Here is a 16,121-nt window from a genome sequence, read left to right on the forward strand (position 1 = left end):
GGAAAATACAAATGGGAGAAGGGAAGATCAAAGAAATGTATTATTAAGTAATATATTAATTATGGAATTATCAAATTTAATCATTATTGACTGTTAATTAATTATTACTGTCCTTTTTTTTCTTGTTAAAATATAAACCAAGACAACATACTGTACACCAGGCACTGGAGATGGTTATAGTTAAAAACCAATAAAATATCTATTAAAAAAAAGAAAGAACAAATAAGTCAGAAAACAAAAGATGAATCAGAAGAAATTGATCCAAAGATGCAAGATATAAAAGAAGGGAAACATAAATTGGCACAGACAAATAAAAATCTGACTTAGTTACAACAATGGAAATGGAAAAGGCACCCTATTTTTTAGGTTTTCAAAATATACCTGAGGATAAGGAAAAAGATTTTTAAAAATGGATTATAAAGCTGTTAGGGGAAATGCCAGAAATTGGGAGACAAAAAATGAAAAGAGAAATTGAGGGAGAAGGAAAGTGGGAGTTATTTAATGAATACAACTGGGTGGAATTCCCCCTCAAAAATACTCTACTTAAATTGATTTTCCCATTCCAAGCAATATTCACAAAAACAGAGGAATATTTTTTTGGTGATTTAATTACTTTGCCCTGGAAAGCCAATTGGCAAAGGAAGAAAGTTAGAATTAGACTCAAATAACAGAAGATCTGACGTACCAGATGGGGTATTATATGATCCAATATTTGTTTGCATAGGGTCAAAAAATAGATAACCCATAGATATAAATAGATTTTTATAATAAGAAAGATATGATTTATAATTAGAATGGCATCTTCTTTTTTATATGGGAATTATAAAAACACTAGGATGGCTTGTATAAATGAAATTTTCAGCTACACAAATATAACTAATTTTGAGAAAATCATAACTGACAAAGATATTTTGAATACTAATGGGAAATCAAACTTAAATAAAAGCTTGACAAACAGGACATTGATTTAATAAGGAGACTTTAATTGCAAATACAGTTCAAATATAAAGTGGTTAGAAAAGAGGTTATAAATTACCATTTTTATTTGTATAACACTAGAAAAAATGGAAGAGAATGTCTATATCTAATTTTGTATGTATCAATAGTAGTAAGAACTGTATTTGTTCAATGTTGAAAAATTGAAAATACTATGGGAAGAAGAGAGCATCAGGGGGGAAAATCACTGGATTGTGTAGCATTGACCAGATTTATATTTAAGAATTTAAGACGCAACACTGAGTAACAAATGTACCCAGACATCATGTTGTTTACTAAGCACTTATGATTTGTAATAATAGAAAATGAATAAAACACTTATTTAAAAAAGTATTTAAATATGACAACAGATTTCAAAGACCTTAGAAAGAATTCATCAATTTCATTCATGAACAAGAATGATTTTTTTTGCTATTTCAAACAAAGGATTTGAAATTGGTATCTCCTAGAATTATTTGCAACAGCTATTTTATTTCAAAGAACATAAATGTCCAGCTCCTTGGTTTATTGGGATTTGTTTCTCTCATGTGAAGGGCATATTTTATCTACCCAGTGAAGGGACTATTGTACTTACAATGATCAGCAAAATGAAGTAAATGAAGTTGTAGAATGAATGAGCATCCATCACATAATACATAATCTCCACCCATCCTTCCAGAGTGATTACCTGAAAGAAGAGAGAGGGAATAGGAAATATTTCAGTAGCTACAAGGAGATAGAATATCCTTTTTTTTTTGTAAGGCATCTTAGGGAAATCCTGACAAAAGGAAAAAATAAAATCCTTATGGATTACTAAAGCAACTTTCCCTAGCCTGATGCTCTCAAATTATATTTCATAACACATTAAGACAAGGTATATGACTTATACTCCCAGAGCTTCACATAGTGTTCCAAAACATTGGATGTGACCAATATATCACAAAACTTATCACAACATTTTAAATATCATTAGGAATAATCATATTAGCTTCCTTAATTTAATGTCTTCTTGATTCTAATTTAGTTTAACTTAGTTTTCTCATTTAATTCTATTTGATTTTAAATCTTTAAATTAAAATTAATAGGTTCTGCCTATTATCTGTATAAAGACAAAATGTAGCTCCCTTTGCCAAAAGGTTATGCATCACTGACTTAGAGACACAGGACTGTTTCTCTGAAATAAACCACAGTTCTCAAAATCAGCTACTTGAAACAGACACTGCCAGGATTCAAGTAAAATTAAGCAGACAGGTCCATTTCTGTTCTTTGCCACAGGAAACCAAATACCTCGGCTGGACCTGGATAGATCACTCTTGGAAAGGTGTTTTGGGGACCTCATCTTTAGAATGAGTAGAAGTTTTAGATAACCTGATTCAGATTACCTGGAATATAACAATCCATGCATAGCCAATATTATCAAAGTTGATTGCCCCTTTGTGTGGATTGGCATTGCCTGTACGACACTCATTGTAATACTGGTTCCAATTAACGCACATGCCACTGACGTTGAACTCCTGTCTGACTGAAGTATAGTAGAAGTAGTCATCCTTGTCCAAGCAGCATACATGGCCCCGTTCTTTGAGTGGGGGTATCTCTTGACAGCCCATGATACCATTATCGCCTGACAGTGAACAGATGAAGGGCATTTCATCCTCCTCCTCAGGTTGATAATAGGGAGGAAGAGTGATGTTACCTTGGCTGAGAGAACACATGAACAAAATTGTTATGGCAAATATTGTAGTTAATAATACATGTGTAGACTGGACATAATGGCGAAAAATCACAAAATATAAAGCCCTGCAAATAGAAGTAGAACACCTGCTGCAAAAGAAAGCAAAGATAGTACCAATAATAATAAGTACCATGGGTGCAATTTCAAAACATCTGGAGACCACTTGAACACTATCAGCATTGACAAAATCACTGTCAGTCAATTGCAAAAGACAGTTTTACCTGAAACAGCTTACATTCTATGATAATACTTTTAATATTCTTAAATAACAATAACTCCTTATCCTAGATTCTTGGGAAGGACTCAAAAAGTGGACAAAAAAGCCATACCCAACCCCAAATATCTGGCTGACTATAAGACAAATAATAAAAATCTAGTACAGCAGAGGATTAATAATGTTATCTATCCAGAGATATTGGCTAGAATTAGAAATATTAACAAGAACAACAAGAGTAAAATGCTTATTACATTGATTACAAGATCCACTTTAAGATCCAGTTCCACAGTTGTATGCTTGTTTGTGACAGGGCCCCCATAGTACACTAAATCTGTAATTTTTTACTGTGTCAATACTTGCTCTCCAAAGTAGAAGTAGAAAATAGTAGATTTCCAAACAGAAAGTCTTCTCTGAGTGCTAAAAACAGAGTGGAAAGTAATTTTATTACTCTATTTTTGTCAGTTCTACCATTAGTTTCATTGGTACATTAGGACTAAAAGAAGGTTCTTTCTTCATGTACCCAGCTCAATGTATTTAAATGATTCCTTGAAATCAGGAACCTTGGGCAGGTATTCAAACAATGAATAAATGAAGGATTTCCTCTTCTTCAGAAAAGTTCAGAAAATTTGGGAATTGAAGATATGGGAAATCTGGAAATGGCATTAGCATGGCACTGCTCCCTCTCTGTGTTTCAGCCTGAACTCTAGAACAGCACTAGTTTAAAGTTATTATTTGGAGGAGAAATGCTAACTACTATTGGTTTGTTCAGAAGTCATAGCAAAGTATGATATGGACAAGGAAATGGAAAGTTTTGTGGCTCATTCAAATTGACCTGGATCAATAGTTTAGAAGATGATCTGAAGTGATTATAACTCAAGGAAAAGCCAATTTCTATACACTGGGGAAAAGATGTTGAAAAAGGACAAGGAAAGAGCATGTTTTTATTCATTTTTTCCTTAAGAGAAAGGTTTGTGTCACAGTTAGAGCTAAAATAGACAGCAGATGCTTCCTAGAGCAAATGGGTAATCTGGTACCATGCCAGCATATGGAATCATTAAGCATACTTATTTCTCAACATGTGATAGCAATTCTTCCCACAATATTGAATCTAAACTTAAAATAGTAGAAGTAAGCTCAGAAAAATAAAAATCTACAAAAATTTAAAAACGAATGAATTATCTAAAAATAATGGAGCACAATTTTAAACCATGAGTTTACCCATTTTATATATGCTCCTTTACTCATGATATTGCTTCAGATGTATACTACAATGTTTTAAAATGTAATGTGAATAAAACATGTACTTGTTTGATTCTTTGTAAGGCAGAAAAAACACAGAAAATGTATTAAAACTGCTAAAAATGCTTTATAAATATGTACCATAAATGTATATTCATTAGAAAGTCCATATTGTTGCAGTTCTTGATATGAAATGAATCATAACATGAAATGGTCTTGCGTTAAAGCAAAAAATTTAAACTACATATTTGCAACACAGGCTGGATTTCTACCACTGTGTAAATTTAGAGAGAGAGGAAGAGTTAAGAATCTGCACATGCCAACATCTAGAAATCTAGACAGCCAAACAAAAAGGTTAGCATCACAGTTCTCCTTGAAGTTATCACCCAGATTCACATATCATCTGCTTCAATACTGGGGAAGAATGTAGGGAACCATATGAGAAGCTAAAAAACCTGAAAGGGAGTAATGAGAGAAGATATAATTGTTTACTATGCAGTCTTATCTAACTGAACTCCCTTCAAATGTATTGTACAGTTTTTAGAACTGATAGATTATTCTGGATGAGGTCATAGCAGTTAATTCTCCAACACATTGGAAGGGCAAATAATTCAATTTTATTATTATAATGATGATGATGATGATGATGATGATGATGATGATGATGATGATGATGATGATGATAATAATAATAATAATAATAATAATAATAATAATAATAATAATAGTTGGAATATTATTCAAATTTTAATAAATTATAATTGTTTGAACATGTAAGTATTTACTTGAAGTTATGGATTCTTTTTCCCTGAAAAACAGAGACTAGCAATTCTTTGTCTGGATTTTCTGCATCAAGGAGTTGGACTAGATGATCCTCTCCAATACTTTAATCTTATGACAATCTTTGAATTTTCTTGTTGATGATATACATAATTATACAACAGTAATGTCAACATTCTCACAGGTTCCTTTCAAGAAGCAGATGGAACTTTTAGATGTAGTATACAAGGGTGAGGGACTTGGGATTAGCTCAATATCATAGATAAAAAAAAAATGCGGAAGAACAGAGGCTTTACAAAGTTGAAAAGGAATGAGAGAGTCATTTCCTGAGCACTCACATTGTCAAGTTCTCATCCATGAAACAGCGGTTTCTCAGTAGACCGGCCCACAGCTGCACACCGATGATACCAAAGATGAAGAAGACAAAGAAGCAGAGAAGGAGAACATTTCCCAACATGGGTAATGTGTCCAAGAGCAAATTCACCAATATTCGCATGCCTGAGAGAGAGAGAGGGACCAGGGCCAGGGAGAGAGGGATAGATCACCACACAGGAGCAAAGGTTGAAGGTGGAAAAAGAAAAGAAAACGGGAAACAAGGAAAACATGGTAGTAAGACTAGAAGACATAGAGAAAGGAAGATAACAATATAGAAATAAATCTGGAGCTAAAAAAAGTGCAAGGCAACTAGGAAACTTACAATAGATGTGCAGCTTTGAATTATGTAACAATAATACATTTAGTCTAATGGTTGATCCAGCCAGGTCGTCCACATTGTATCTGTTCTTATAAACAGATTCTCATAAATATCAAAGATACAGGAGGCACTTCCCATTTTTAGTGTTTCAAGATCCAAAATGTTAAAGTAAACCAGAAATACCTGACATTTTAAAACTGAAATGCATTCCACATCATCGATATTGTTTGAATAAAGCTCCTGTTATATATTTAGAGAAAAAAATCTCATGATCATACATTTTAGCACCTACCTGTTATTACGGTTGGATCCTGGTTAACTGAATATTATTCTCTTCTTATACATGTATTCTTTAAGATTATCAAATTATCAAATTGAAATTGTTCAAATGTGGATTGTGTTTCTCCCTAACTTTGTATAACTTTGCCAAGCTAAGACGCTGACCAGTACATCAATGGTAAGAATGGTTTGTGCGTTTTGCTAAATTAATCATAGTGCTTATGTATTCCACCGTACCTTGCATTTAAACAATCCTTTTAACAAACAGTAACTCTCTTAATCCCTCATTTACTTTTCTATCTTTTCTGAGACATCTCATTCTATTGGATTGGCCCAGGGAATCTCATTTAACAAGATGTTGCATGTAGGGCAGTGTATAAATGACTAATTAGCTATTTATAACTAGTTCATTACATCAGTTGGCTTGGGAGGGGAAGAGAGAGGGAGAGATAAGATTAGGATTCTGTGACAATTCCCTAAGGCACCAGCTAATCCCCTTTTTATGCCCTCTGTCATACAATTAGTTACATTATTTTGTGCTTTCCACTTTGTCTCATTTTCCTGTGTCATTGTTTTCCAGCAATTGGGAATAAAAAAATATCTGAGCTCAGAAAAATGCATGGAACTGAGCTCCATGAAGAATTAAAGTATTCACAGATGAAAATATATATTTAGAGGCATGGATTTAATACTTATGAAAGCATTCTGAGTTTCAGTAGCTTCATTTCTTTGATGTCTAGATAATTCAAGCCATAACAAGAGAAGAAAACTCACATAATACCAGTGATGAGAGATGGCATTTATGTATCTAATCACTTATCATACTTAGCTCCAGGGACTCCAATTTTCATCAATAAGATATAAATGATGTAAAATCATTTTAACCATTGTATGTCTTATGCATTAAAAATCCCCTGATTTAGTTCTTTACAAGTATATGAATAATAAATGATGAAAAACAAAACCCTCCAGTCTTTCTTATCCATATAACAAGTGATATTTGGTCCTACAGGCAAGAGCTAAATAAACAAAAGGCACAAAAGAAATAAGGTTGATTTCATGGAGTCTGAATCAACAACTTTTATTGAAGTATTATATGGCCAAGTACCCTAAATGAATGAGACAGTTGTAATAATAATAATAATAATAATAATAATAATAATAATAATAATAATAATAATAATAATAATAATAATAATAATAATAGTAAAGTTGGAAGGGACCTTGAAGGTCATCGAGTCTAACTCTCTGCTCAGGCAGGAAACCCTACAACATTTTGGACAGATGGCTGTCCAGTCTCTTCTTAAAAACTTCCAGTGTTGGAGCATTCACCACTTCTGGAGGCAGGTTGTTCCACTGGTTAATTGTTCTAACTGTCAGGAAGTTTCTCCTTAGTTCTAGGTTGCTTCTTTCCTTGATTAGTTTCCATCCGTTGCTTCTTGTCCTGCCCTCAGGTGCTTTGGAGAATAGCTTGACTCCCTCTTCTTTGTGGCAGCCCCTGAGATATTGGAACACTGCTATCATGTCCCCCCTCGTCCTTCTCTTTGTTAAACTAGATATACCCAATTCCAGCAACCGTTCCTCATATGCTTTAGCCTCCAGTCCCCTAATCATCTTTGTTGCTCTTCTCTGTACTCTTTCTAGAGTCTCAGCATCCTTTTTACATTGTGGTGACCAAAACTGGATGCAGTATTCCAAGTGTGGCCTTACCAAGGCATTGTAAAGTGGTATTAATACTTCACGTGATCTTGATTCTATCCCTTTGTTAATGCAGCCCAGCACTGAGTTCGCTTTTTTGGCAGCTGGAGCACACTGCTGGTTCATATTTAAGTGATTGTCCACTAGGACTCCGAGATCCCTCTCACAGTTACTACTATTGAGCAAGGTAGCCCCTATACTATACCTGTACATTTGGTTTTTCTTCCCTAAATGTAGAGCCTTACTTTTTTCACCATTGAATTTCATTTTGTTAGATAGCGTTGTGAATATTTAGTTCTAGTTAGTACTACATGAAGCCAGTGGCAAGAGAGATGAAATGGAATAAGAGTTTCTATGAAAATGTTCTCCAACATGGTGTGCCGTCCAGTTGCGTTTTACTACAGTTATTTTCATCATTCATGCTGGCTGTAAATCATGAAAATATTAATAAAACACAGATTAAGAGCATCGAGTTTGCCCTAGGGAATTTGTAAGAAATTTCATACCAAATAAAAATGTATGGGGCAGAAGGTCCAATAACAATTTATCTGGGAAAGCCCCATGGAGAAACATTAGCTTTAGCCTCGTGTACCTGAGACTGAACCTCACTAAAATAAGTGGGACATTTGTAGTAAACATGTCTAAGACTGCTCTTCAAAAAAAAAACTGCAATGCCTTTTTAGGATGATAAATAGGATGTCATATTTTAGGTTTAGTGCAATGATTTTATAATTTAAAAATTATAAAATATGAACTAATTCTGGGGGAAGGAAAAGCGTGCAACAAAATGTGTTATCTGCTTAATGCTTCTGGATATCATTACATGCAGGCCAATGGAAAGCAAGAATTCTTAAGTATGAAATCTCCTCCAGTAATATATATATAATTAAATTATTCCAAATATTTTTCTACTTGCAAACATCCATTAGTATATTTTAATAAGTAATTCCATGGGAAATATGCTTCTCACTCAATTTATCACAAGTTAACAATGAAAGGAAATGGGGTATAGTCAAGTAAAAATGACTAGAGGCATTTAATGATATGGTAACGGGTAAAGTCTGGTGCAGAAGAGCTATAACCAACTAGTCAACTATTGGTTACTTGGACTGAAGTTTCATTTACTTCAAAGGGTTTACTTCTGACTTCCTAACTTCAAAATGTAAAACACATTGAGCTACAGTCAGGTGAAATATACTAATTAGCTTTAAAAAGCTTGCAAAGAAATGACACCATCTGAATGGTGCCATTTAAAGTGTGAAATAAGAACCTTATGGAAGAGAAAAGACACATCAACTCTTTGCTTGATTATATTCTTAATTCTCAGAAGTTCTTGAAAACAATTTGATACAAACAGTAATAAAATCTACAAGTCTTATTATTACTTCATTCCCTTGCCAAAGAAAGATGGATCCATAGGTTTTTCCAGCACAGTGGTAGATGTTTTCTATTTTTTAAATTATTGGAACTTTCTGATTTGTAATTAAGATGGTATTCGAGGGACAGCTTTTTTTTAAAGGTTCCGACTAATGAAACACTTCAAAGAACTTCCAGGCATTGTTTATCCTAAAAGCCTTTATTAACAGTGTAACAGATTGACAGCACATCATGGATGGATGCCAAGATCTGAAGTCTCCACCCCAGAGCAGTTATTTTTGCTAGCATTTTCCCTCCCTCTTTTGCTGTCATGAGTCAGTTCTCCAACCAGCCTGGGGGGCAAAGGTTCACTTCCTTCTGAAGCCCATGGAAATTGCTCTCTCTCTACATTCTTTCTCCCCCCTCCCGTTCTCATCTGAGTTAACTCTATAAGTGCCAGACAGTTCTGCATATTTTGTCAAAGCAAGAAGCTACAACTTTATAAAAGTCCATTTTAAAAAGTTTACATAAATTCATTTTGAAAAAAAGTTCTTTGTTAGCAGGCATCCGGTTGTGACTATATAATATATAAAAAAGAACAGCAATCTAATAAATGATTAGTATCTATTTAAAATCCAACTCCTAGGGTTATCCCTGTGTTCTGGAATATAACATTAAAAAGCCATTACCCGTTTTCTGAGCCATCAAATTATTCAAGATTTGGGAGACTCATACAATATAGAGTTGCCATATGTGTGGGGAATTATGAGAATTCTCATCCAATACTTGGAGAGGTTGCTTCTAGTCTTCTATGTCAAAGCATACCTACTTGTGTAAACATGGAGAAATGTATTCAACAGGTATACAACAAGTTCACAAATGCATAATAACATGCATAAGAAGAACTTAGGAAGATTCAAGTACTTATCCCACTAATTCTTTCCAAATTATTGCAATATTATGTACAAAGCGATGCCATTTTATGAAATGCAAGTCTTGATTCCTGATCCATTTGTACTTATTATAAAGAATCACTGGAACAATCCAAATAGCAAAGATAGTCTATGGTCTCAGCCAGGTGTGAAGGAGGCATCATTAGTTTTGTTTTTATACCTCTGAAAACTCTGTAGTTTGTTTCAACATGTCATAGTAATAAAAAATGTTATTATGCAATAAAAGCCAAGCAGCAGTGCTTTCTGCCATCCTCCCCCTCCAAAATAGTTTCAGCACATTCATTATGTTCAGCAACTTAATCAGATTTCACTTAAAGTTTTGGTGGGTCATGGAAACCATAGGTGTTCATATAAAAGAAGCAGCTCCCCTTCCAAAGCCACTCCATTACTAATATTTCAGTGCTAAATGAAGACCTGACTATTTTCCTAGGCTCTGCGGACCATCACAATAGTGTGTCTTTTTATACAGTTTTATTTTGAATGTTTTAGGGCTTATATGATTTATAGTTTTTACTGATTGACATCTGATCTGATGCTGTCGGTATACAATAGGTTAATTTTAGAAAATAAAAACAAATTAATATTTGCTACTGTATATCTGCTAATTAGTTTAGTTGGACAGAATGAGCTTAATTTTCGTCTCTGCAGTTAGCAGCAGAGTGACAACTATAGCTGTCTTTCTTTTTCATACAATAACAGAACTTAAGATTAATGTGATAACAACTGAACATTAGGGCACTCTGTTCTCCTAGTTGCTTTGGAGCAGATTCACAATTCACACATTACATTTGAAGCAATTTTCACATTTTCCTCATATGCCAATTCTGGTCTGAAATGTGGCAGAAACTGTGAGATTCTGATGGCAAGCAAGCTAGCTTGGACCCAACAGGCACCTTTTCAGTAATGGTCTGTAAAACGATTCTTTGTTTCTTTGCTGTCTACCTCTCCTACTGTTTCATTGTGAGATAGACGTATAGCTAGATAGATTTGTGTATGTGTCCATATGTGTGTGTGGAGAGACAGAGAGACTCTGTTTCCATTAGCTTTTTTATTGTTAACGTCTCCTCACGGTGCCTATCTCCTTTGCTATTCTTTTCTAGCTCTTTCTGTTTATATACTATTATTTGGAACTCCATCATTCCTTCCTCCTTATTTAGCCTTTTCCAATGCTAAAGCAGGAGCCACACTGGCTCACAGTGAGGAGCAGGAATATGAAAGAGACAGTGACCTTTTCTGAGGCTGTATTTTTTTTAAAAAAGCCATTCTGTGTAAAAGGGAATGGAAGCTAGGGAGGAGAACTCTGATGAAGCAGTATTTGCCAAACAAAACAGGCTTCTGGGACATCAAAATGAAAAGAGGCACTCTTCACAGTGAAGAACAGCAGACAGAGAATTAAATATGCATGGATACCAGGTGTGAATTTTGAAAAGAGAGAATCAGAAATGTAGAAGTTGAACCTTGGTCTCTGGTCTTAACGGGAGATATATTGAATATCAGTCACTGATCAGGAGACAATGGAAGTTTCTGGCTGGCAAACGTGCACCTAAAGTCATAGTTTATGAACCATCCTTTTTAATAATATACTCCCTCACAATTGACTATTGGGAGAAAATATGTGTGCAAATGGAAGAATGGCACACACCGCTGGAAAGACTGCTTGTAAAAGATGCCTTTAAATTTTTCCCCCATCAGATTGGATGGATGACTCCAGAATTTCTCCCCTGGAAGGAGAAATTATCAATTTCTCAAAAACAGAACTCTTTTGAAAAGACAATGGCAGCAATGTTACTGGAAAAAAATTCAAAGGGAGGAATTCTTTCACAATATCTTGAGAATATTCCTGAGAAGCCAGGAAGCTGCAGATCACTGGGGAGATAATTCTATAATAAAAGACAGGATATTCACACCGCTTTCTTGGCCATTTCATAACTAAAAAGATGCAGGAATTCTATATTCTATTCATGTAATATACTCTGAAATTCTCTTCTTTCATGAGAGGATGGCAGAAGAAACTGAGAAGCTACCTTTTGATCCTATGAAAATCAATAGTATAATTTTGGAGGGGAAAATATTTGAACTTCCTTTTGGAATGGTGGGCAAAGTGAATATATTCTGGAGGTGCCTCAATGCCTTTTCTGACAAGCTTCTGTCAACTTTAGAGAATCCGTGTCCCCTCCAGACAGTTCCTGTCAACTTCTATTAACCAGCTGCCACTGCCAAAGCTATCTCCAATGAAGCAAGTAGCATGTGCCAACTCTTGGGAAGAAGTGATTTAGAAAAGGATGAGAAGTGTGTGTGTGTGTGTGTGTGTGTGCAAGCTGCAATTAACACATACAGGCAAATCTCATATTTAAGTTCCAATGCTTCCTTCTCATATGTTACAAAACATCATTTTTGTATATCCGTTGCTTTTCACTGCATTTAGTGTCCCAAAGCCAAATTAACTGTTAGAGAAATAGAGTTTTCTTATGCAACATTAATCATTATAATTTCCAGGTGCCTACATGAAGATATTAGGATGCCTCCACTTAATAAAAAATCACCCAAAGGGCAGTTGACATTATTAATTTCATCTTCTCCATAGTAGCATGACTTGCGATTTGTGACCAGGTATACAGGGGGCAAGATCTGGCTGCTGCTATTTAATGCCAGAACTGCCAGCAATAAATCTCTTGTCATCCATAAACGTATTGTGGATGGGAGGATAGATCTGTCTTGCATTACTGACATATTGAGAGGTGACAGATGCAAGGTATACACCCCCCTTGGAAATGAACCATTCTGGGTTTGGGATTAGCCATGAACTAAGGGCAGAGAAAATGGCATGGTAACTATCATGTGAAAAAGTTGCTCTCTAGGGACAAACTGAGTTTTCCCCCTGCCCCCCAGCTTCACTTCCCTTCTACTGTAACCAATGACATGACAATGTCACAAGAACAAACATGTAACTTGCAATTTAATCTGAAGGAGGGATAGTTGCTTCCATTAATTGTCTTGGCAAGATCACTGTCTGATTGACTTGGAACTGAGTTGTTCTATCAACTTTCACAGGAAGAATAGATCTACTTGCTTGAGTGATCCTAAGCAACTAGTGAATCCTTTGGTTTCTCAGAGGATGCTTAGAATTTCTTGGATTAAGAGCCCTTGCTCACCTCAGATTATTGCAACATGGTCTATATGGGGCTGCCATTCTTGTTATCCCCAATTCAACTTTCCTCAACCCAATATCCTCCAAATGAATTGGACAACATCTTCCATCCTTTCTGGAAAAATTCTCATGCTTGTAGGTACGATGAGGATTATACCCCAAAAGATATGGAAGAGTTTGTTCTTCCTGTCACTTGGGCTAGGGAACATTTTTACTCCATTATATCTGTGCATAGTAATCTCATGTGCATTTTACAGAATGCTAAATCTCTCACCGATCAACAGCAACTTCCTGTTCAAGCAAACAAGAAATGTATTTGGCATTAAGCAATAGACAATATAGGAATGAAATGCAGGTGAAAGGATGAGTAAATGCTGAAGATCACCTTTACTTCTAGCCAACCTGAAGTTTAATTGCTTCATGGTAAATTTGTTGTATTACTTTGGTTTAGCAAGTCAAGGACAAGGCAGTGATTCAGGAGACAGTATTTGTATTTCCGACTGCATGAGTCACTGCCTCCCAATTACCCCTCCCCCAATTAGTGTGGAGGGGTGGGGGATTTAACAATAGTAAAAGAACATGTTCCTGAGATTGCAGAAATGCAGGTGAAACTTAAAATGACAGATTGAGATGGTAGAAGATACAATAAAAATTCCTTCTCAGGTCTCACTAACTGTGGCACAAAGAAACACCATTAACCAGTTTCAGAGGACATATCTTTGTGGTGCAGCCTTTGCCTCATTCTCATTCCACTGTGGAGGCAGCCTAATTTTTTTTCCTGTTACAGTTTAAAGTAGTGTTTTCTATCTTTTTCCAACACAAGTGTTAGAGATCAAACAATCCATACAACCTCATAACATCATGTTGGGGATGATACAATCAAGGACTTCTAATATCTTAATGGCTAATAAAGTTGTTGAAGGCAGCCTTCCTTCCTAGCACTCACTAGGCACTGTACTTTATAACTATTTTGATTGGGCTGCTTGAGAAACTGGACACCTAGTTTACACAGATATATCTGCATATATAATGCTAAAGCTGCATTTTGCAAAGCATTATGGAATTTCTCTGCCAGAAGTCATTGTCACTGCCATTAACATCTTCACTTAGCTCATATCTGCTATCCTGGACCTAATTATCACCAACAAGGGGGAAACTCCCTGAAGAAGTGAAGATGATTGGCACCTTGGGTAAAAGTATTTTTCTTATTCTTGAATCTGTGATATTCAGATGTAAAGGAACTAAGAAAACTCAGCTTTACATAGTGGACTTCAGAAGAGCATCTTTTGATGAACTTAAAGGAACGTAGGTCAAATCTAACGTCTTCTTATTTTTGAGAAAAAAAGCATCTGGGCAAGATGGGAAATTCTATAAAATGACATACTAAAGGCCCAATTGAAACAGTCCCCATAAGGAAGAAAAATCTAAAGGGGCCAGCAGGAATACACGCAGAGCTCTCTAAAATACTGAAGAGAAAAAGCAAAGCAACATGTATAGGAAATGGGAAAAGGGGAATCTTACCAAGGAATACAGGGTACTCTCTAAAAATAATGGGAACACAATCAGAAAAGCTAAAATGGACTAAGGCTTATGAGATACAAAAACAAAACATGCTCTTTGTGTATGTGAGAAATAAAAGGAAAGCCAGGGGAAATATAGGTCCATTGTGAGGAGAAAGAAGTGAGGAGATAACAGATGATGGAGATAAGTCAGAAATCTTGAATAACTAGAGCAGGGGTCTTCAAACTTGGCCCTTTTATGACTTGTGTGCCTGGCTGAGGAATTATGGGAGTTGAAGTCCACAAGTTATAAAAGGGCCAAGTTTGAAGATCCCTGAACTAGAGAGATTTCAGAATAGTGTAGAAGAGCAAATGTCACTCCTTTCTTCAAAAAAGGGGGACCTAGAAAACTACAGACTGAAAGCTTGTTGTCTGTGATGGGCAAATCTTGAAGCACATTGTGGACTACTTGGGAAAGCTTGATATAATCAATAGGAAACAGAATGTTCTCACAACAAATTGCATTGACTAATAAGGTTAGATAAGCTAATATTGATAATATTACTAGCTTTATAGATAAGGGGAATGCTATAGACCTGGTGTATGTGGAACTCAGTGGAGTCTTTGACAGAGTATTTCATTAAATAGTGAAATATAGGCTACATGGTAGATCTCAAGTGAGATGACTTGATGATCATAATGTATCCCTGTTTCATTGTTAAGATAAACTACTGCAATGTGTTTTGCATGGAGCCATCTTTGAAAACTACTCCAGAACTGCAATTGGCAAATGCCCATGTGCTGATATGTGAAAGACAATATATCCATGTGCCTATATTGTGAGCACTGCATTGACTGATAATACATTTCCAGATTTGCTTCAAAGTTTGGTTTTTACCATTAAAACTAGTACCTCATCCATGTAGAACAGATATGTCAAACACAAGGCCTGAAGGCTGGATTTGGCCCGCAGAGGGCCCAGATTTGGCCCCCGGGGGCTGTCCCAGAAGTGGCAAGGGACTGGCCCCCGCTGCCCCAGCTCTGCCCCACCCCACCCCGGCTGGGTGCCCCCCCAGTGCACACACATGAAACTGCAACTCATTTGCCTCATCCCGCCCCTCCCCTCTCAGCCTAACCCCATCACGCCTGGCCACACTCCGCTTTGCCAGGCCTTTCCTCATGCGGCTCTGCTTTGCCGGGCCACGCCTTTCATCACTCGGGCCATGGCGTTCTGTAAGCCTGGCGCCCCAGGGCATGCCCGGCCTGTGGGATGAAAGGAGCAGAGATGGGAGCACACGGTGGCAGAAGCTGAGTGCTGGCCGGCTCCTGGTCACCCTCTCTGCCACATGGTAAGGCCGAAGAGGGGAACGCAGCACTCACACCAGATGCAGAGCCGCAGCCTGGAACTGCCGGTGGCCGGCAACGTGTGAGCCTCTGTGGCGGCTGGAGAGAAAGCTGAGAAGGAGGAGAAAGCAGAAAGGGTTTCTCTCTCTCTCTCTCTCTCTCTCTCTCTCTCTCTCTCTCTCTCTCTCTCTCTCTCTCTCTCTCTCT

At 36.4% G+C, this 16,121-nt stretch overlaps 1 protein-coding gene across 1 annotated transcript in view; it reads right to left on the minus strand.

The window, feature by feature from the left end:
- CACNA1I (calcium voltage-gated channel subunit alpha1 I) overlaps window positions 1-16,121 on the minus strand; it is a gene marked incomplete at its 3' end in the record, with an annotated part of 271,333 nt that overhangs the window by 45,223 nt on the left and 209,989 nt on the right. The window contains exons 5-7 of the mRNA XM_029284278.1: window positions 5,282-5,441; window positions 2,358-2,673; window positions 1,571-1,663 (exon numbers count right to left, since the gene is read on the minus strand). Coding sequence (XP_029140111.1) covers window positions 1,571-1,663; window positions 2,358-2,673; window positions 5,282-5,441 — 569 coding nt within the window. The remainder of the gene's footprint in view (window positions 1-1,570; window positions 1,664-2,357; window positions 2,674-5,281; window positions 5,442-16,121) is intronic.

Source organism: Protobothrops mucrosquamatus, unplaced genomic scaffold (genome assembly GCF_001527695.2).
Source record: "Protobothrops mucrosquamatus isolate PMUCROS unplaced genomic scaffold, P.Mucros_1.0 scaffold486, whole genome shotgun sequence".
NCBI classification, from domain to species: Eukaryota; Metazoa; Chordata; class Lepidosauria; order Squamata; family Viperidae; genus Protobothrops; species Protobothrops mucrosquamatus.